Source organism: Hemicordylus capensis, chromosome 10 (genome assembly GCF_027244095.1).
Source record: "Hemicordylus capensis ecotype Gifberg chromosome 10, rHemCap1.1.pri, whole genome shotgun sequence".
NCBI classification, from domain to species: Eukaryota; Metazoa; Chordata; class Lepidosauria; order Squamata; family Cordylidae; genus Hemicordylus; species Hemicordylus capensis.
In genome coordinates this window covers 12,653,825-12,677,111 of record NC_069666.1, presented here as the reverse complement: position 1 = coordinate 12,677,111, position 23,287 = coordinate 12,653,825, and the positions used below count along the sequence as shown (strand labels likewise).

Sequence of the window (23,287 nt, the reverse complement as noted above, 5' to 3'; positions counted from 1 at the left end):
GTGCCAATGGGTTCAAAGAACCCGAGCCGCTAGTGAAAAGGACCGCCAAAGCCCCATGAGGAGCCCGGGCAGGAGTGGGGCCATGCCCCCGTTCGTGTGACTTCACGCACACGGGTGTATCTGGAGGGAGCCACCGAGTGGGGCCGGACCCAGGTCACCATTTGGCTGGTTCCGCAGCTGCACTGACCAACAGTGACTCTCCAAGATTTCAGGCAGGAGTCTCTGACAACCCTACCTGGAGATGCCTGGGAGTGAACCGGGGACCATTTCCATGCAAAGGAGATGCTCTGTCACTGCACTATGGAACCATCCTATTCCCATGTAAGGGGAATATCTTACAGCTGGCTGGAAAGGAGGGATGGGGAAAGGAGGGTGGCAGGGAGGAAGAGGAGCAGCAGGGGGGCAGAGAACAGGCATGCATGCACAGGCCACTCTACCTTATTGGAGAAGAGCAGGTCTTGTGGTAAAGGTAAAGTGTGTCGTCGAGTCGTTGTCGACTCCTGGCGCCCACAGAGCTCTGTGGTTGTCTTTGGTAGAACACAGGAGGGGTTTACCATTGCCATCTCCTGCGCAGTATGAGATGATGCCTTTCAGCATCTTCCTATATCGCTGCTGCCTGACATAGGTGTTCCTCATAGTCTGGGAAACAGACCAGTGGGGATTCAAATCGGCAACCTCTAGCTTGCAAACCAAGTCATTTCCCAGCGGGGATTCGAACCGGCAACCTCTGGCTTGCTAATCAAGTCATTTCCCCGCTGCGCTATTAGGTGGCTCAAGCATGAATTGTTCCCTTTGCTAAGCAGGGTCCACCCTGGTTGCATTTGAATGGGAGACTACATGTGTGAGCACTGTAAGATATTCCCCTCAGGGGATGGAGGAACTCTGGGAAGAGCACCTGCATGCCCATCTGCAGAAGGTTCCAAGTTCCCTCCCTGGCATCTCCAAAATAGGAGATGAGTGTTTATGTGCATAAGCAAAGCAGCATCCATTTCTTCAGATAGGTGGGGAAGTATTTAACCTTTTAAAAAGTGCCTAACCTGTTCTAGAGTGGAGTGGAGTAGGAAATGGATGGACTACTCACTCATCATCATGAGCAATCTCCAGTAGGTCCTTGCAATGATCAGAACAAAATTACAAACATCCGTTGCAGCAGCATTGGTGATGTATCTGGGGGCTGGTTTAAAAATGCATGAAGTCATTCACACAGTCAAAAACTGTGTTCTACCCAGGTTTGGGAGCTCTGTGTGTGCTCTGCGTTTTCGGTTGTGTGGAAGCAAGGTAGGAGGAAAACCGGAGGAGAAGTGATTGAGGCTTGTGTGGCATCACACGCAAAAGAGGTGTGGCTTCTGGTTCCAGAGAGCCTGAGCGAGTTCTCCCCTGTCATTTCAGGCAGCGTTTGCTGCCTAAAAGCATCTATTTCCCATTCCCTCCCTTGCTGGAGGGAGGGAAAGGGAAATAGATGCTTTCAGGCAGCAAACGCTGCCTGAAAAGGACAGAGGAGCGCTCGCTTGGGGCTCTCTGGAGCCCGGGCGTGGGCAGGGGGAGCTCTCTCGGGGCTCTTCCGGAGCCTGAGCCACACCCCATACGCATGACAATCGTGCACACGGGACATCGCTAGAAGGGCCGCCACCATTCAGCTGGCTCTGCATTGCGGGGGAGGGTAAATTTAGTGAGGTTTGCTGTTGGGAGCCACGCAGCTCCCATTGCAGCACATGACTGCTGGAAAATGGGCTGGGCTCCCTTAGCCCACTTTCAGCGGTCGTGAGAATAGCCTCATTTTGTGGAAGCAAGGTAGGAGGGAAACCTGGGTAGCTTTTCCTCCTACCTTGCTTCCACACAATCATTCCCACCCAGGTTTTCCTCCTACCTTGCTTCCACACAACTGAAAACTGGGAGCACACACAGCTCCTACTGGGTAGAATACAGTTTTTGAGTGTGTTCATTGCCCTCACTATGGGCAATGATATATCTACTATACCAGCTCCAAGTCTCTGGGGACCTATTGTCTGCGCACAGCCAAGGCTGTACCTGCTAGATTACATCAGGTTGCGTCACTTTGCATTTTCAATGCAACAAGCCATATTTGTACACCTGCGACTTCACACATTGGCAACCATGATTAAAAGGATGTGTGCTCATGCAATGGAGGCTCAAAATCTGATTGCGCAGTCTTGACCTTCTCCATTTTTCTTATTGTTTTACTCACTTCTGACTTCCATAGGTTGGAGACCGGCTTTCAGGTATTATAACATGTGGGTGTCCCTCTTTGGAGCCATGCTGTGCTGTGGGGTCATGTTTGTCATCAACTGGTGGGCAGCCCTCATCACTTACGCCATCGAGCTCTTCCTCTATATATATGTGACATACAAGAAGCCAGGTGAGGTTGTGCAAAAAGGCCTCCTCTTTGGGAGGAGAGCTGGTCTTATGGTAACAAGCATGAGTGGTCCCCTTTGCTAATCAGGGTTCGCCCTGGTGTTGCATTTGAATGGGAGACTACTTGCGTGAGCATTGTAAGATATTCCCCTTAGGGGATGGGGCCATAGCTCAGTGGAAGAGCATCTGAGGTCCAAAGTTCACTCCCTGGAGTCTCCAAGATAGGGCTGGGAGAGACTCCTGCCTACAAGAGAAGCCACTGCCAGTCTGAGAGGAGAGCTCATCTTGTGATAGCAAGCATGACTTGTCCCCTTAGCTAAGCAGGGTCTGCCCTGGTTGCATATGAAAGGGAGACTTGATGTGTGAGCACTGCAAGATATTCCCCCCTCGGGGAATGGAGCCACTCTGGGAAGTGCAGAAGGTTCCAAGTTCCCTCCCTGGCAGTGTCTCCAAGATAGGGCTGAGAGAGACTCCTGCTTGCAACTTTGGAGAAGCCGCTGCTAGTCTGTGAAGACAATACTGAGCTAGATGGACCTATAGCCTGACCCAGTATATGGCAGCTTCCTATGTTCCTATGTTATTAGCTGGCAGTAACTCTTGGGCAAAGCTGCTGCCAGTCTGAGCTAAATGGACCAGTGGTCTGGCTCCGTATAAGGCAACTTCCTATGTTCCTACAATACTCATCTATTGCATTTTTTAAAAAGGCCTGTACATGGTTACAGGTGACCATTTGACCACACAACTGCACTTCAGCTAATCTTAAGGTAGACTGGTCCTGTGTACAGGCTCTCTTGCTCATCCTGACCAGCTCCAGTGATAAAGGAGAATTTTACTATGGTCATCTGTATCCACTCATAGACACTCACATGTAGTCTTCCCATCCAAATACAAACCAGGGCAGGCCCTGCTTAGCAAAGGAGACAATTCATGCCCGCTACCACAAGACTAGCTCTCTTCCCAAATGTAATTAATAATAATATTAATCATACCAAATGGTATGATTACCCAAATAGTACTATTAAGATCAATGGCTGACAGGGAGAGGAACTGTAAATTAGCAGATGGGTTCAAAGAAACTGAGGCTCTTCTCACGATCAAGTGAGAAGAGCCAAATCGGTTTTGTGGGGAGAGCAGGCTAAGCCCGATCTCCCTGCAGACGATCAGTAAGCCCTCCCACACAACTGCCAGCACCGTCACAGAGCTGGCAGGGGCTTGGGAGTCTGGGGGCCATGCAGCCCCCGGAAATTCCAGCATGCCCTGTGCAAGCACGCAGGGTATGCTGGAGAGATCCCCGAGTCGGGAGGCTGCTTTTTAGCCTCCCGGTTGGAGGTCTACTCGTGAGTTGCCGCAGCATGGAGCCGCACCATGGCAACACCCCATTTAAAAAACTGGGTTTACGGAGTGCTCACTCTGCAAACCCGGTTTAAGGGCAGGGGCAATTCAGTGGTTTACATGACCAGCGAAAATCGGGCTAGGCTCTCCTAGCCCGGTTTTCACTGGTCGTGAGAATAGCCTCACTGTTGTGCTCTGCACCAGGAAGTGTCCAGAGGCTTTTGTAAGCTGCCTTGGGACACATTTTAGGAATGGCAGAATAGAAATCGAACTATAATGAATAAATATAAACAAAAAGTGTTGAGTGGGGGCGGGATCTCCTGAGCAACAACTGCAGGGGAGGGGAGGGTTCTACATTTCTCACATATGGCTCCTTTTTGCTATTAGAAACAGACTCTTCCTTTTACATAACTGGCAGAACTAAATGTAAACTCATAAATCTGCTGCTGTCATGTGTAATTTAGGTCCACGTGGAAATATCCAGAGGAAAATAAAAGGACACCGCTTTAAATTCTCCCCTAACGTACCCCCTCCTTCTTTTCTTCTCCTTTCCTCTGGGTGCATTTAATCCCGTCTCAGTGGGACACTTCTTTAAAAGCAGCAATTTTTCCTAAGAACATTTGGCAATACTGTTTACTCCTCCCTCAGATATCTAATCCTACCTGTCAGGTGGCCGCTGCTGCTGTTTCTGGCACACTTTCTCTCTCCCGTTACAAACATCTCTGGGGAGACCTCGGGAGGCAGTTTTCTGAAAAACCACTGCTTTCTGTCTCCAAACATATATCTGCTAATGAGGCTTTTATGAGAAGTCAGCTCAGTCCTTTTTCACCGAGCACCTGCCTCTTTGTTTTTCTGTTAACCACCTGCTCTCCCAGTTCTTTTAATCTACAAGAAATTCTGCTACACCCTCCCATTCATGTGTAGTACATTCATTAACGTACTTATCCAAATGAACCAAGGACAAACTAGCTTGTAGCTGCGTAATGAAGACCTGTGCTAGATTTTAAAAAGAAGACTTAACTCAAGACTGCTTTTCATACCGCAGCAGACATGGAACTTTCACGAGTCTCTGGGTGGGTTCACACAACCGCCAGCCGATCTGTAAGCTGGAATATGGTGAAATGTCAGCAGCCCAGAGTGCGTGCTGCTGGTGGGTGTGACGTCTGAACTCACCCAAGTCTGATTCCTGCACCAGATTCCCGACATTTGCCCAACATTCTTCCCCCTGACTTCAGCCCTACATTTGAAGTTGAGTGGTGAATGTGAGAAATCCGGCACAGGAACCAGACTTAGGCCAGCTCGGAGTCAGACATCACATCCACCAGCAGCATGCACCCTAGGCGACTATCAACATGTTCTGACCTATGGACCAGTCATGTGAATTCACCCTCTGGTTTCCTTGTAAAAAAAGTCGCAAGCCCTCCTGATTTCAGAATGAAGTTTGAAAAATGTTATAGTGGCATGTCAGGGTTACGTGGAAGGCAAATAAAAGAACATTGCAATTTTATTTGGCGGGGAGGAGTGTAATGTTTAACACTAGAGGGGGGAGTGTTATGACACTTCCCCCACTAGAGGGGTGTGTGTGTGATGTCTAAACGCATTTAATATATTTAGGGTGCACTCCCCCCACTAGAGGGGTTTGTGTGTTGTTTAAACGCATATAATATATTTAAGGTTCTAATCATTTGATTGAAATCTGAGTTTGTCAATAGCCAACTCAGATGGCATCAGCTGACTGATAAGATAGGACCAGTAACCCAGGAACATCTACAGCCATGCAAATTATATTAATGCCATACAAACAGGTAAGAAAATTATGGGCAGATTCAGCGACCTGCTGCAAATAAGCAGAACTGGAGGTACCTGGTGAGCAAGCATTCCCAGTGCGAGCCAGTACTTCTACTACTACTACTACTACTAGTAGTAATAGCACTACTACTAATATCAGAGGTTCTTGGGGCCATTGGGGCTGGGGGTGATGGGAGATGTTATATATATATATATATATATATATATATATATATATATATATATATATATATATATACACACACACACACACACACACACACACACACACACACCTGGAAAGGGACAGCCGCGCTCCCACTGCTAAATATTAGAGAATCACCACTTTGAAAGGTGCCTCTTTGCCCAGTTAGCAGGGACCCCTTTCAGAATCTGGAAATGTTGGGTGGAGAATGTTGGACTCCCTCTGCTGCCTGACCATCTCTCCCCAACTTCAGCTCTTGATTACAGATGTCAGGTGAATGTCTAGCTGCAGAGGGAATCCAGCATTCTCCACTGGACATTTCTGGGTTCAAATCAAATGACACGGGAAAGGGTGGAAGTACTGGCTTGCATCAAGAGTCAACTGGCTTGCATCAACTGGCTTGCATCAACTCACCGGAACCTTGGGTTCCTTCCTACTTAATTTAGCAGGCCGTCTGCCCCATGTGTGACCCTCTGCAGCATACTGGATTCCAATGGAGGCTTTGGTGGTTTTAAAAAGAAATGCTGTCTGTCCTCTTCCCATATATTTAAAAGTTGCCTTTTTTGCTCCTTAGTTGTTTTAGGAGCAATAGTGCCTGCAATAGATGAGCCTTCCCACAACAAATGAGATTAGGAGCATCAGGACTAGACTTACATGCTGACCCTTAGTTAGGGATCCCTTTTCTGTATACATACAAAGGAAATCATATGAACACCTACAGAAAGTAGACAGGGAGGCAGGTCTCATGATCAGTGAGACCCGCTTTGTCCGGATTTACGGAGAGAGTGGACTAAGCCTGCTCTCCCTGCAGACGATTGGGAAGCCCTGCCTGGGTGGCCGGATCGGCTGCCCACATGACTGCCAGCTCCGTGACAGAGCCGGCGGGGGCTGGGGAGTTTGGAGGCCACACGGCCCTTGGAAGCTCCAGTATGCCCTGCACGAGCGCACAGGGCATACTGGAGAGACCCCCGAGCCAGGAGGCTGCTTTTCAGCCTCCCGTTCGGGGGTCTCCTTGTGAAACTCACAATTAAAAAAAACAGGTTTGCAGAGTGCTCACTCCGCAAACTCGGTTTAAGGGACGGGTTACTTGAGCAGGTTACCCACTCAGGAACCACCGGGCTCACAGCCAAGCCCAGTGGTTCTCACAATGGGACGAAATCGGGGAGGCTAGCCCAGTTTCGTCCCATTGTGTGACTAGCCTCATCCACTTTAATACCATGGGCAAGTTCTCACAATCTGTTGGCAGCTAAGAGTCAGGAGAAGGAGGAGGAGGCTCGTGCGCTTCTGTGAATCTGGGCTGAAGTGATCGTGAGCCACATAAAAACGGGGTGGATTTCAGTTTGGTGAAGTGTCGAAATATTATTTAACCATGGTCATGAACCTTAGATCTGATCTACAGTGGTTAAATGTTGGCTCAGTACCACACCAAGCTGAGATCCGTCCTGTTTTTGCATGGAACATGATCACTCCAGTCTTGATTCACAGGAGTGTGTGTGCTCCCTCCTCCCAACTTTTGATGGCAAATGGATCGTGAGAACCCGCCCCATATGCGAAATCAGTCTGCAGAAAGGGGATCTGAATATAACTGTTTTAAATGTTATATAGAAGATAAAATACATTATAAGATGTTTTTAAAAATGCTTTTAAGCAACGCTTTTCACCAGGTAAAAAAACACTAAAAACCACAGAGGTTCCTTTAAGGAGAGCATTCCATGGTTAGCAGCTCTTTTAAATTGAATGCACTGATTCCATTTAGCATCTCACATATAAAAGTCGAATTCTTCCCATGGCGATGGCTTATAGGAAATGGATGGTGAACTTCTATGAAAGCATGTGAAAACGAAAAATGATTTAATATGCAATCTTTTTCTCTGCTGCAACAGAGGTAAATTGGGGGTCGTCTGCACAGGCACTCTACTATGTTAACGCCATTGATACGGCCCTGGAATTAACTGCAGTGGATGATCATGTGAAAAACTTCAGGTAATGCCACCATAAAAGTGCTTAAAGATTTGCTGTGCATAACGTCATTACCAAGTTTAACGGACCCCTTCCCACCATCACAGGCCTCAGTGCATAGTATTAACTGGAGGACCCATGACAAGACCAGCTTTGTTAGACATCACACATTCATTCACAAAGAATAATGGACTCTGCATCTGCTGTGAAGTATACACGGTAAGCTCTATTTACATGTACAAAATGGCTGCTGTGCAAAAGCATACTGAAATTGTGTCTGCTCCCTGATGAAAGCCAGTTTATGAACGGTGACATCTTGGGCTTGTTTTCATGACCTGTGTGATTGTTTTAAAGGGTTAACTATTATTGTTGAGCTGGATGCATTCCGGTAGAGCATGACATGAGAATCTGCATTTTACCAGCCATTGTATTTGGGATTAAACTACGATCAGCACCTACAATCTGATCACATTTGCCAGTCGTAGTTTAATCCTAGTTAACTGTGGCTACGGGACAACAATTACCAGTAAAGCGCAGGTTCTCAAGTCATATTCCACGGGAGCACACCCAGCTCAGCTGTCATAGTTAACCCTTTAACTGCAATTGCACAGGTTGTGATAACAAGCCTACTATGCTGCTTACCTCCTCTGCTGAAAAACATGACTGTAGTTTTCATCAGCATGGAGAGAAAACTACTTGGTGACTGTCAACCACTGATGCAAACTGATGTGCATGGATGGTTTGCTGCATGGAGAACTTGCCAATGTGGATGTCATCGGAAATTGTCTCCACACAATAGGATGGTTCATGCAGCCCTAATTAGTTTGGGAGCTGTGAGTGCTCTCGTTTTGTGAGTACTCTCATTTTTACAACTCTTGTAAAAGAGTTGCCAGTGCTGCCCTCCTATTTGAACTTGATCTACCATCTTTGAAAATGGCACCATGGTCACAAAACAGTGCTACTGATGGTCCCCTTATTCCAAGGGGAATCCAAGTTCAGAAATGTGACCACTCCAGCCAGCCAGCTCCATATTAAATAGTTACTAGCTGGGCCGGGTGCAGAGCATCTGCGCCTCCAGCTGGCCCACCCACCGCCCACCCACCGCCTCCTCCTCCGGCCGACTGGCAGCCAAGCCAGGGCCAGGCTAGCCCGCCACCACCTCCTCCGGCTGACCGGCAGCCGGCCCAGGCCGGCCCACCATCGCCATTGTCTCCCTTTCCGTCGCTATCCCCAGCCAGCTGCTCTCGCGAGAGCTGCCACACATGGGATTAGCAACGGGTACATTTAGGATAATTAAATATATAGATTAGACGGACTCACGCGATCCTAATTAGTTTGGGAGTGTGAGTGCTGTGCTCCCATTTTGTAAATGTATGTTTTTTTAAAAAAAGATAGGGGGGAGTGATTGTGTGTGAGGCTCCTGCTAGGTAGGAGGGCTTTTCCTCCAACCTTATTTAACACCTGGGTACAGCTCCTGGGTAAGATGGAGCCACCCCACCCAGCAGGAGCCTCACACATTTACAAAACAGGAGCACTCACACTCCCAAACTAATTAGGACTGTGTGAGCCAGTCTGATAACTATTTAATATGGAGCTGGCTGGCTGAAGTGGTCACATTTCTGAACTTGAATTCTCCTTGGAATAAGAGGACCGTTAGCAGCACTGTTTTGTGACCCGGGTGCCATCTTCAAAGATGGTAGATCAAGTTCAAATAGGAGGGCAGCACTGGCAACTCTTTGAGAAGAGACTGTTCCTGAAGAATGAAAACAGGGCAAGATTGCCACACAGTCCAAGGCAGGAGCAAGCTGATCTCTCTTCATCCAGTTGACCTACAGAGTTAAAGGCAATGGAAGTTTTACTGCTTATTCCAGTGGGGACATGATTAGAGTCTATGAGAGTCCCATGTCAGCAAGTTTTTTTGAAACCTTGTTCATGGAGTGTGGGCAGTTTTTTGTTAATTTCCCCCAACATTTAACATAAGCTTGGTGTGCTAGTGTAAGCATTTGGGTTGTTTTTGTTCTTTCAAAATTTAAGTCAAGCTTAGTTTTATTGACCAATAAAATATGTGACACACCCTGTGATCTGGGTAACTGGGGGGAAAAGCTAGTGATGAAACAGGAATGTGTTGTTGGTGGGATTCCCATTATGCCAATACAGATTGGTTACTCAGGCTGACCTTTAAAAAAGCAAACACAACTCCAGATTTAAAAGTATTACTTAAGTTGTGCTTTTGAGGGAAAATGCATGAAAAATAAATTATCCAAATCAATAAAATAAATTTCAAAGTTTGCATGCTTTATTCTGAATCCAAAATTTGAGGCTTGCACTAGCATGCAGGGGGTGGGGGAACTTGGCACCTACCCAGGATCTTCTGTAGAAGTTTTACTTGTAGCCTGACATGGTGCTTTTCCTAGGACATTTCTGTCTTCCTGAAAACTGTTTTTTTTTTTTAAAAAGCCATGCAATGTTGTCACTGGCCCTGACATACTTTCATTTCCCTTGATATTTATTTATTTATTTATTTATTAGATTTATATACCACCCTTCCAAAATAGCTCAGGGCGGTTCACAGCATGATAAAAACAATTAAAACAAATTAACAATTAAAATCAACTATTAAAACACAATAAAACCAATAAAACAGCTAAAAGCCCTGAAAATCAAGGCAACAATTTAAAACAATTTAAAACAGTTAATCATTTAGTATAGTGGCCAGATCACTGCTGTGGTCCCAATTCAAATCACACTCCGTGATTTCTGCTTCCCTTGGCAAGGTGTGTGTGTATGTGAGAGAGAGAGAGAGAGAGAGAGAGAGAGAGAGAGAGATCCAAATTGCAGTATGGCTCAAAGCTTTCAATCCTATCCAGCTACAAGTTGGTAGGGATGTGCACAAAACAAAATTTGCAATTCGTTTTGAGCTTGAAACGAATAGTAAAATTCTCGAATCACTCTGTCAAAACAGCTGCCAAAGCCAAGCCAGCTATTTTGACGAATCAACCTCAAAACACTTGAAACATATCTAGTGTTTCAAGCACCATTTTGAGGCCTATTTTTCTAGGAAGGGCTGGTCTACCAATTGGGTTGGTGGGTAGACCAACCTTCTGAGGCAAGCCGATGTGCTAAGTCCAAGGTGGAGGCCTGGTCTACCCACCTCATGTGTTGTGATCTTCACGAACAGTGCAGGTCACTGGAGGCCGGGAAAATGAGTCCCGGCCTCCAGGAATCCCAAAATGCACTGTGCGAATAGCGTAGTGCCCTGGGGGATTCCCCTGTGAGTCAGATGCTCTAGGTGCCCAGCTCTGTGACTGCTCAGGTTGCCTGCAACCAAAGCATTGACATGACCCTGGGCCTGTGGTAAAGGGCCTGCTGGTGCTCTTTATCCCAGGTAAACGTCCAGGTAAAAAACTTGAGGAGGGAGCGCTGGGATTGACCTTGATCCCGGTGCTTCACACAACCAGCCCTACCCAGGTAGGGCTGCCCTATGCTGGATCAAGGGCTGCTCATGTTCATAGCCTTAGTGCCTGATGAGTACATGTTCCTATTTTATATAGTAAGGGCACTGATTTTTTGTGTATGACGAATGGACCTGTGCATTATCTGCCATATGTTGAGACTGCAGCATCTACTTACTGGAGCATTCCTAAGACTAGGCACAATGCCAAAAAATGCCAGCACTGAGATGGCTTTGCTCTATAAACACTATGGGCTGGTTCACAAAATCGGAAGAATCCCAGCTTACTGTCAAATCCCAAGCCACACGCACTCCCACAGAACATATTGTTTGAACCCAGACGTTTTTGCTGCTCCCAGATCTGCTCCATGACTGACTGGCATTCAGCCAGGATCAACCAGTTGAGCTCCAATGTAAGATTAACGAACCCGACTGAATGCCGTACGGTCATGCCATGGATCTGCGGTCGGAGGAGAAATTCTGGATTCACACAACACACTTTGCCAGAGCATGTTTGGCTTGCGGATCTGGTAGTAAGCTGAGATTCTTTTGATTGTGTGAACCTATGTAAACATGGCCATGTGGAATGGCCCTAAATCACCTTAAAACCACCTTAAAACCAATCACTTCCATTTAGCTGGATTGTTAACACAATGCTATTTTTCCATCATTGAAGCCTTCTTCTAAAGACTTATTTTCCCACTTGTTTCTGCCGGCTATCACTATAACTAAGTGGTGTTAACAGTCCACCCCTTCTTGAACAGAAAATGAATGATGTTACCAGCAGGGTTCATTTCAAAAGGCTGGTTTTCTGTGGAACCTTTTGTAGAAATGTCTTTCTTCCCCCGACACTCTCTCTGTTCCCTCACCCAGCGGATTCAGGAACTCCTTCAAAATCACACCATTGTGTGATGCATAATACAAAGTCCTCTCCCTAATACATTATTGTGTCACGCAGGGCCCACGCAAGCTGTGTGTTACAGAGATGAACAGCAGCATGGCAACGAAGCAGGCCTGGCTGACAAAGAACAAAAGGAAAGCCTTTTATGCAGCGGTGGCAGCTGACAGCTTTAGAGATGGAGTCAAAAGTCTCCTCCAAGTAAGCTCTTTATTTGCGGAGTGCATGCAAGAAGCCTCACTTCAAAGCAGCCCCCGTAATGTGAAGAATTTCTGTTTATTTGTTAAGAGCTCTTGCTGTATATACGGATAATATCTTGTAAAAGCAGAACTTGTCCTAGGGGCACCTCTCTCTGTATTACAGGTTACTTCAGAAGCAGTTCTTGTTCCAGGCTATGGAACGATGAAAGAAACCAATCAATTACATATTAAATGAACGAGGCCCAGTAACAAACAAAGATTCCTCAGGGTACCTCACAGATGTCTGAGACTACATAGGCTCTCTGCAAATGAGTTGTCTTGCCTGCTAAAAGACAATGAGGCGAGTCACACGATCAGTGAGATGATGGTCACTGCTGATGATCACTACTGATCGCAGATGATCACTACTGCAGCCCTTGGTGGCCGGATCAGCCGCCCACATGACTGCCGGCTCTGTCACGGAGCTGGCGGGGGCTGTGGGCATCGGGGGCCATGTGGCCCCCAGAAGTTCCAGGATGCCCCGCGCAAGCACAAGGGGCATGCTGGAGAGACCCCCGAACCCAGGAGCTGCTTGCAGCCTCCCGGCCGGGGATCTCCTCATGTGTTGCTGCAGCGTGGAGCCACACCGTGGCAACACACGATCAAAAAATGGGGAAACTGGGCTCGCCTGCGAGCCCAGTGGTTCCCAAGATCCGTTAGCCCACTTTCCACGGATCGTGAGAATACCCTCAGTATATACAATGATATATGTTGCATATATATGCCTACATATATAAAGACATGATAAGCCTACATGAGAAGGACAATTACTCAAAGTAGTCCCATTGAAATTAAAAGGAGAAGTTAAGTTTGTCCTTTTAATTTCAGTGGGACTACTGAGTAATTTTCTTATCGTGTCAGTCATTAAGCTCTTTCACATGATCGTAGGGGGTGGGCTGGACATGTCCCAGATGACCCAAGCCCCGAGCTTGGTTTACTTATCCAACCCCCACACGATCAGGCTGCTGTGTGCTCTGGGGGGATGAATGAGGTGGGTCCTCCAGTATCCCACAATGCATTATGGGAGCAGCAGAGACCAAGTCCTCAGTATTGCAGCAATTCCGCTCTGCCTGGCCCTACTTCACACAGGACTCTATGGTCCTGACGGCCATCAGCAGCTGGAGCTGCTTTTTGAACCAATTGCACATGTAGACAACCAAGCACCGAGGTAGGAGAGGAGCGGTTTCCCTCCTACATCAGTTTGGACCTGGGTAACAAAGTCTGGTTACCCAGGACCAAATAGGGTGGGTGTGAGGGAGTCTCATGGGCCCAGGCGACCTTGAAAAGCTGGGTTTCCTTTCTACAATCCAGCTTTTCTGATCGTGAGAACAGCCCCATTATTTATTATCTGTTATAATATATTGAATATATATCTCATATAGTAGAAGGCACAGTTTGGTCTTTTTACACTATGCATATTTATTATGGACGGATGTTTACACTAGAAAAAAGAATGAGTGAAGTCCTGGCATATATACACTCTGTGATCATAAATACATAAAACCAGATGTTTTAAGTTGCACTGAAATCCTGGACCTAAAAGTCTAGTACTGTGTTTAAGATCAGAGTGAAATTCTACTGCTTATACCATCCATGTCATACATGGAGGGGAAAATAATGCACCAATGCTTCTGAAATTAGGAGTACTTTCTATATATTTATTTTAATTTTAGAAAATATTCAGACTGTCTTTCTAGCCAGAAAGCACTTAAGTCAGTTTGCAACCATGTACAAACAAACAAACAAGATCACATCATCAAAATAAACAGCATGGAATTCAAGTCAAGCCCACATAAAACATCAAGAGGCAGTATTAAGATCAAAGAACTGCAAGCCTCAGAGAATTTTTAAAAGATTTTTTTTTTTTACAGTGAACATCCGCCACTGCAATGTAGTATAGCCCAATAGCCTGCAATGATTTCAGAATTGGGGAAGGTTCAGATGACATGGAAAAAGCTGAACCTCCATTTCCAAGTTCAGTGGTGAATCTGACTTCCGCTGGGGGTGCAATAAGCTGACACTGGTTGTGTCATCCAACACCCCCCGCAACCTGTCTCCTTCAGCCCTACTTATGATAGCAGAACCAACATCTATAACCGAGATCTAACGTTGGAAACTGACACAACAAATGTCGGCTTATTTCCCCCACTTTGCTGGAAGTTAGGCTTAGTGCCCAGTTCCAGGAACCAGACGTTTAACTTTTTCTGTGTCATCAGAACCTTCCCCTAGGGAACCCCAGCCATGTGACTGGGAATTCAATTACACGGTTAGGGAATCCTATCCCCAACTGGGTGAATGACAGTCCATGCAGCTAGGGGCGGGGCAAGCACAGATAAGCAGCCTGGGTGGGTGAACGAGCAACACACCCATGGCTTGTTTTCTGCCCCCGCACCCATCCAACTCACCTGCAGCAGCCACCCGGGTCCACTATGTTAAACAGCTTTTATTCCTCAGTAAGGGTGCACAGTGGTGCAGCCTCAGATCTGAATGAATTGCCTCCTAAAACAACAGTACACTTCTTCCTGGAAGCTGCACAACTTTGCCCCCCCATCCCCAGTTGTTTTTGCACTATATCATCCCTTTCCACAGTTGCTGATAATTGGGAAGTTGTAGCCCAACATCTGCAGGAGGGCCAACGTTGTGCAGCCCTGCTTTAAAGGAATGTCATTCTTTGTTTACATGAACTATACCGTAAACTTAGTGCTATCATGTTAAAGTGAGCATGTGAGCAGTAACATGGAAACTCCGTTGATCTTAAATCATTCAGCTATTTTAACGAGCATAGATCAGAAGGAATGCAAATACATGCTAATTTAGCAAAGCGACATTTCTGTAATCTAAAACCCATTTGGAGCTGAGATGATTTAAAGCTAATCTTTATATTTGCTGCTTGGGTGCAAGCATGAAGGACAGTCGCCAAATGCAATTTAATCTTAAATCCCTCCAGAACATTACTTCAGTTATCTTTTGCCATTACTCCTCATTTTGGATAAACCTCACACATGCATCTTTTAAACACAATATTTTAATGTTGCTAGGCCTCCGGTCTGGGCAGGATGAGGCCTAATACTTTGGTACTTGGATTTAAAAAGGACTGGAGAGATGCCACAGCAGTAGAAGTTGAAAACTACATGGGTATCATACAGTAAGTTAAAGCTGGAAGTCGGGAGAACTGGAACTGTTTGGCACCTTGAAATAGTTTCTCAAAAGGAATGGAAAATATACAAAAGAATTATTGAACTTTGAGGTTCAAGCACTACATAAGAACCAGCAAAAAGGGACTTGGATCACAGGCTCTCCTTTTTATGCATATTATTATGGGGAACACAATCCCTAAAAGTCTTCTACAGGAGGGCCTTGTTATCCGCAGATTCATTATCCACGGATTTGTGTATCTGTGGTTGGGTAAAAGACACCCGACCTCAGCATACCCGGGGGGGGGGCATTCCAACCTTGTGTATCTGTGGGTTGGAGGTGGCCAGAAATGACCTCAGAGTCATTTCTGGCCACCATTTTGTTTCTGGCCACCATTTTGTTTCTCAGACTCATTTCTGGCCACCATTTTGTTTCTTAGAGCCACAAAATGGCTCCTGTTTTAAAAACAAATACAAAAAATGGCAATTTCCAGCTGATTTGGGAGCATTCCAGGGACACAGCATGATGTGGAAGCAGCAGCAAAGCATGGTACAGCGCTTCCCACTGCGTCCCACCCACAATTTGGCTGAAAATTGGCATTTTTTTCTCATTTTCCCAGTGACCGGAAACCTAACCCCCAATTCCGCATTGAATCAATGCCTCGATATTCAGTTTCTATATCCATGGTATAACTGCAGAACGGAACCCCCACAAATATCAAGGTCCTCCTGTATATGACAGAATACCTCTAGTGTACCTTTAATTTCCACGGTACACATTTAAACTAGTTTCAAAGCTGTTTTCACTGTCATGGCTGTCAAGAAACCTTGAGATTCGACCAGAAGCAAGGGATGTTTAACAAAGAATTATTGGCAGCCACAAAGAACTACAGTTCCGGGAGTTCTTTGGAGAAATCCATTCCCATTAAATTAATTTCAGACCAATTTAAATGTGTTGTCTGGATATGACCTCAGAATATGAAGGTCCCTCCATGAAAAGAGTCATGTAGTTGAGGACAAAACTGCTCCGTGTTATACAAATTAGCTGCTGAAAATTTGCCCACAAACTACAATTATAAGTATGTCTCTAGAGCAAAATCTATATTGTGCTTCCTCTGTAGCTTAAATAAGGATGGCTTCATATATAACATGAAAAGTAAGGTTGCTGTAAATCAGGGGTTCCCCACGAGTGTGTGCTCCCAGTGTGAGCTGATAGTTCCACGCCAGTTGTTTCATCCAAACCCAGGAATGTTGGTTTATCCTTTAGTACTTCCTTCTGGTAACCCGACATCTGTAACTAACTGCAAATCTAGGTTACAGATGTTGGGTTGCTGGAGGGAAGGGATGCCGGATAAGCTGACATTTCCAGGTTCGGACAATACGATTCGGGTGGAAGTAGTAGCAACTGGCCTTATCCATCCCCAGCACAGCATCCCTCCTGTGGCTGTTGCTGGTGTCTATCCTACAGGGACTTTTTGGTTTGTTTTAAGATTGTGAGCCCTTTGGGGGCAGGGAGCCATTTTATTTATTTATTTATTTATCTATCTATCTATGTAAACTGCTTTGGGAACTTTTGTTATATAGTGGTATATAAATATTCTTCGTATTCGTAGTTCATAGTGGTTCCTGCTGAAGGTGTAGAACCCGTGTTGAACTGGGGGTTCACAGCAGTCTTATTTGCCATGTTATGTGTGAAGCCATCCTAAATATTACAAGACGTTTCATGATTCAGGTGTTTTTTTTAACCCAAAGACTGCATCTGAGCAGAAGAGCCAAAGGAAGGAAGCTGCTTAACTACACCCTCCCCACCTTTTCAGCTCAGTGTGTCCTACTCAGCTTTGGGTGCTGCACATGCTCCCAATTACCGGTCGTGTGCAAGTTAGGAGCTGGGGACTTGGAGTGTGATTGTCATGCTAAGAGTCAGCTGGGTAGGACAAGCGCACCCTACCCAGCTCTCATTCCCAGCTATAGAACGAGGTAGGAGGAAAAAGCATCCTACCCAGCTGATGCTTAACAAATGATAGTGTTCTCTGGCTCCTACCTTCTTTTTTACTAGCACATGACCCAAAATCTGGAGCTCCCAAATGTAGGGTAGGATGCTTGTCTTAACCAGTTCATGCTTGTATGAACAAGCCTAGTGTGTTATAAGCAACAGCACGTATTCCAGTATTCTGTGAAGACGTATTTTATTCTTTTACTTTTGGTTTCAGTGACGCATTCGACTTTGAATTTGGTGTGATAATCGCTCGAATAAGCCAAGGGTTTGATATATCGCAGGTCCTCCAGGTTCAAGGTATGTCAGGATTTAATGAACTGAATTTCTGCACTAGAAGTGTGCTTTCTGTAAACAAATATATTCCCATCGTAACTCCACTGGTTTCCAAACACACCAGCCTTAGGAAATGCTGTTCAATTACTTCAAGACGTGAACATTAATACTGTTAATTATCTTCTCTGGAGAGTGGAAAGCTAATTATGTAATCAGTGGAACATTTTTCATATTAGTGATACAAGTAATAAAGGGGGCACTGCCAAATGGAAATCTATACATTGTAAATTTAGCGGGTGGGAGGACTTATTAACTGGAGATTATGCTGTTAAGAGAGCTGTGTTGCCCTAGTGCAAGGATTAGCAACCTTGGCTCTCCTGCTGTTGTTGAACTACAACTCCCATCATCCCCAGTCACAATAAATCTCCTGCCCTCGTGGATGGCCACATTGAGAATTCCAGGAGCTAACACATCACTTCTAACCTCTGGATAAGATCCAAACCCACAGGGCTTCCTGTCCATAGAGGTAATGCCCCTCGTGTGCACAAAGATTTCCATTGTGCATTCAGAGTATTTCCCCACTTACAGAAGAGAACAGACGTCTCTGTACTCATGGAGCTTGGACCGCTTTGGGGCCTATTTCTTTTGGCTGGCAAGATTATGGCTTCACATGCTACAAATGTTAACTTGCTCCCTTTTGTAGATATTCACATGTGATAACCATGCACACAGATTTTCCTGCATATGCTCTGGGCTTCTTAGCATGTGTACAATGTATGTAAAGTGTGCCGTCGAGTCGCTGTTGACTCCTGGCACCCACAAAGCCCTGTGGTTTTCTTTGGTAGAATACAGGAGGGGTTTACCATGGCCATCTCCCGTGCTGTATGAGACTATGCTTTTCAGCATCTTCCTATATCGCTGCTGCCCAATATAGGTGTTTCCCATGTACCAGGGTTAAAAAAATCTGTGTGCCTTTTGCCTAGGAATATTAGAACATGTCAGTCCCCTGCTAACTAGGTAAAGAGGCATCTCTCAAAATGATGGATTCTCTTATATTTTGCAGAGGGAGAGAATGGCCCTCGTGAGCCGCCCAAACAACAATTGTTATGGGGCAGCTATATAAATAAAACAACAACAACAACACAGCATTCCTTCAGTGGCTTTTGCTAATGTTTACTTTAGGTTGCTTCTTAGATTGTGAGCCCTTTGGGAATGGGAACAGTAGCAGCAGCAGCAGTAGTAAGAGAAGTTGTTATTGTAGGGATGTCCAAAGAGAGTGTACAGTGAGTGCAAAAATGAGACCCCGTAACAGTAGTAGTAGTATACATAAACCACTTTAAGAGCTTTTTGTTGAAAAAGGCGCATATACACAGTCGTCGTGATATATTTACTTTTATTTATTTATTTAATTATATTTAATGCATTTATTTAAATTGTGGTGGGTTGTGAAGGAGTCCTGATTCATGACCTGCCTGCGACAGAATTTCCATCAGGAGAGAGAGAGAAAGAGAGAGAGACTCTAAATAAGATTAATATCGTCATTATTAAGTCTCACAAACACTGTTTGGCGTGTTTGTCTACAGAAGGGGTTGTCAGAGTTGGATGTTGGACAACAACTCCCATCATCCCCAGCCACAATGGCCAAACCATTGTGGCTGGGGATGGTGGGCGTTGTAGTCTAACGACATCTGGGACCCAAGTTTGACAACCCCTTGATCTATGGGAATTTGTGAAAAATCAATACCTGGTCATAGTACGGAACTACAATTCTCTGCTGCCATCTGCTGCCAGCTTCCTTTTCTCATTTCTACATATATCACCAAGATGCTGAACATCTAATGAGCAAACTAGTAACAAAAAATTAATGGGTGGCACTCCGCAAACCCGGTTTAAGCAATCGTGAGTTGCCACAGTGTGGCTCCGTGCCGCAACATTTACTCACGAGGAGACCGGAGGGGAGGCGAAAAGCCACCTCTTGGCTCCGGGAGTCTCTCCAGCATGCCCTGCGCACTCGTGCAGGGCATGCTGGAGCTTCCGGGGGCCGATTGGCCACCCAGCACCCCCCCCCCGCCACTTCCCTTCCGAGGCGAGTCTCTGTGATCTTGAGACCCACCTCATTTTTTGCATGTGTGAATGATGGACCTCATTGTATAAGCAACACTTATATGGTTCTGTCAGAAAAACACAGCATGGATAGGTAACACTTTCTCATGGTGATGATTGGCTGCACATCAAAATAAAGAAGATGGCATGAGAAAGACCAGGAAGCAAATACCGTGAGCAGTTGGGTTCTATTCGTTTTTGTCCTTCAACTTAGCACGTAAATGATTGTCTTGCCAATGTTGCTTTCCATGAACAGAGGAACTGAAGAAGCTGGAGCAGGAGAGGCAAGCCCTTGAAGCTACCATTAAAGGTAGTGAATTTGAAGAAGGAAAGTATGGCATCCATGGATTCTTTAGACGAGCCACCAAACTCAACATTACAAAGACTGCACCCAGAAAAGGCATGTTCTGACAAAATATCTATCTATAATTCTCTTAGACATACCCGTCACTAATCCCATGCGTGGCAGCTCTTGCAAGAGTTTGCGAGTGAGCTTCCGGGAGGGGGAGTGGAAAGTGGCGGAGAAGATAAAGCCGGCGAGTGGGGAGAGAAAGTGGCTGGGAGGTGGAGAAAAAGCAGTGCCCTAGGGAGTGGGAGAGGAAAGTGGTGCTGAGGGTGGGGGAGAAAGTGGCCGGGGGGCGAGAACGAGGAAGAACTAGATGCTCTGTGCCGGGGCCAGTTAGTATCTAAGAATCTCCTCCACCCATCAACTTCATTCTTGAAGTGGCCCTTCAGGAAAACTAGTTCCTAACCAGCCAATTCTTGCGTTGGACAAGTCTCCTACCCTATTTATAATCGTGTGAATCAGACTCTTGACTCCCTATACACCAGGGCTGCTCAACTTTGCCCCTCCTGCAGATGTTGGCCTACAACTCCCATAATCCCTGACTATTGGCCACTGTGGTTGGGGATTATGGGAGTTGTAGTCCAAAAACATCTAGAGGGCCGAAGCTGAGCAGCCCTGCTACACAGTAATTACCCCTCTCCACCATTCAGAGGGGAGTGAATGCAGAAGAAGCTGGAGAGGAACTGGAAGGAAGCAAGCAAGCAGGAGACGGAGAATGAGAGCTTCCTTCCCTCTGCCAGACACCCCTCCTACAACTTGGCTTACCACCGGCTTTTATCTAGTTTCACAATGATGATCATAACCCTTGAAGTTATGCCTTTATTTCAAAGCAAAGCAGGTTCCCCATGTCTTAACTAGCAGATATGCCATTTGAGTTTGATCAAGCAGGAACATGTTACAGGGAATGAATCATGAGAATAAAAAGGTTTTAGTTTAGTCCCCTTTCCCTCTGTACATAACTCGATGGATTATGGTGGTTTAGATTACTGTTTAATGAGGTGCAGCACAGCTTCTGTTGGCAGAAAGCTTTCCTGTTTCTCTTAAAACCTCATCTTTCTTTCTCTTGTAATTTGTCAGGTAAAATTGTTTTATTTTAAATCCTGTCTGCATAGTAGAGCAGAAACTCAAAGGATGACATCTAAAAGCACAATTTTCCTAGAGCCTTTTCAAATCATTAAATTGCATACAAAAGTTCCAATCAAGTTCCATTTTTACTAAGGGAATCTGCATACACAACAGACAGGGCTGGGATGAAAACCAGAGACTAAAATAGTATTTGAAGAATAAAAAGAAAGAACCCCACCCCACCCCACCCCAATATACTATATAGGGGAAACCCTAGTATGGAAATAAAACGGGGCTTAATCTATATGCATCAAATATACAGATCTATGGAGACAAGTACCGTTGGCTTTAGATATGGTATGAACTTAAAACCATGTGGTGTATATATTATGCTCCACCGCAAAATGTGTGCAATTAAAAAAAAATCACATTTGTCAGGCAACTAGCAGCTTGATCTGGGATGAAACCACTTAGAAATCAGGAAACACTGTTGAATTAAGAACAAGGGTATGGGGGGGCTAATCCTCCAGAGAGTGGCTTCTTACATTCTTGGCTGAGGGTGAGCAGGGAAAGAAAAGAGTTCTGAGGGAAGCACAGGCTGTGCTGTTTCAATTACATCCACTTTCAGTTGCATAGATAGAGGGAAGTGAGCACAAGAAGTCACTTGCATTAATATATTACACCTACATCTTACATCTACTCCCCAAATTGCTGGAAATGTTATGCTGTATAACTTGAGCAGCTGTGGGTGAGATGGAGGTACCAGAAGACTTGTGGTAACCGGCAGATACAGCGGTTCCAAAGAGCTACCTTCAGCTCTTACCTAGGGAGCTTGCAGTTTTTTGAAAAACCCTTTTTTTCACTGAATCCCCCCAGCCATATCACAAACTACTTTTCCAAGCCCACACCATTTCAGAAATCATTTTCATGCAGCATTGTGGGCTGGGAATGCTGTTAAAGAAATACGAACATAAAACCTCCTTGGGCATATGGAACTAGCTGGGTGGTTCTTTGGATCCTAGTAACTGCACATTCGGCATCAGGGTTTTGTCAAATTATACTTGTTCACACAACTGTTAACTGGGTAGGTCAAGTAGGACAAGTGTCCAACCCATTTCCAGTCACATGCAAGTAAAACGCAAGGTAGGAGATAGGCCTGCGCACCACCAGAAATTTTGGAACAATGCTGATCCAATAATGATATGGAGGAAAACATATCGAGGAGGCCGATATAGCCTCCCCAACACTATTGGAATTGCTCAGCATTGACCTGATATCTTATCCCTCATCCCTTAACCCTTATCGGAAGCCAGCTTGGAGAGAAGTTCAGGTCTGTCTCTCCAAGCTGGCTCCTGGCCTGGTTTTTAAAGACGGCACTGCACCCATGCAATGGGTGCTTCTACCTGTTGCTCCACAGTCCCCAATTTCAGGGGTGCAGTCCTTAAAAACCAATCCTGAGCCAGCTTGGAGAGGAAGTCTCTTCAAGCTCTGGGGCTGTTCCCCCACACTCGCTGCCCATATGACCACTGGAAATAGAAGGATTTGTGATGGGACAGCAGGGATTTTACTCGGAATTCCAACTATTGGAGCTCCCTGCTATCATGCCAGAAATCCTCCCAATAATGCCCGATAGTGGGCGTATCGGTCTGATATTCTTATCAGATCCATACGTTTGCACACCCTTAGGAGGAGGCTGTGGTTGTCTACTAAGTGTCATCTGGGTAGGACAAAAGCCAGGACCCAAATTTGGGTAGGGATCGCTCATCCTACCCAGCTGGCCCTTAGGAGGTGAACACACTCCCTGCCTCCTACCATGCTTTTACTTGCACGCGACTGAAAATCAGGAGTGTGCACGGCTCCTGAAGTTATCCTACCCCTTAAAATTTGTGTGAACAAGCCTACTATTTCAGTCTTTTAAAAAGCTAAACTGCATTGACCAAACATAATATTAGAGAGCCAGCGTGGTGTAGTGGTTAGAGTGCTGGACTAGGACCAGGGAGACCCAAGTTCAAATCCCCATTCAGCCCTAAAACTACTAGCTGGGTGACTCTGGACCAGTCACTTCTCTCTCAGCCTAGCCTACTTCACAGGGTTGTTGTGAAAGAGAAACTTAAGTATGTAGTAC

General features: G+C 45.7%; 1 protein-coding gene across 2 annotated transcripts in view; it reads left to right on the top strand.

Annotated features, from left to right (window-relative positions):
• Window positions 1-23,287, top strand: part of SLC12A1 (solute carrier family 12 member 1) — a 71,290-nt gene that overhangs the window by 36,935 nt on the left and 11,068 nt on the right. For both annotated transcript variants that reach the window (XM_053273214.1, XM_053273213.1), the window contains 7 exons: window positions 2,222-2,377; window positions 7,582-7,681; window positions 7,765-7,876; window positions 12,067-12,207; window positions 15,284-15,390; window positions 17,590-17,672; window positions 20,008-20,151. In XM_053273214.1, the coding sequence (XP_053129189.1) occupies window positions 2,222-2,377; window positions 7,582-7,681; window positions 7,765-7,876; window positions 12,067-12,207; window positions 15,284-15,390; window positions 17,590-17,672; window positions 20,008-20,151 (843 nt within the window). The remainder of the gene's footprint in view (window positions 1-2,221; window positions 2,378-7,581; window positions 7,682-7,764; window positions 7,877-12,066; window positions 12,208-15,283; window positions 15,391-17,589; window positions 17,673-20,007; window positions 20,152-23,287) is intronic.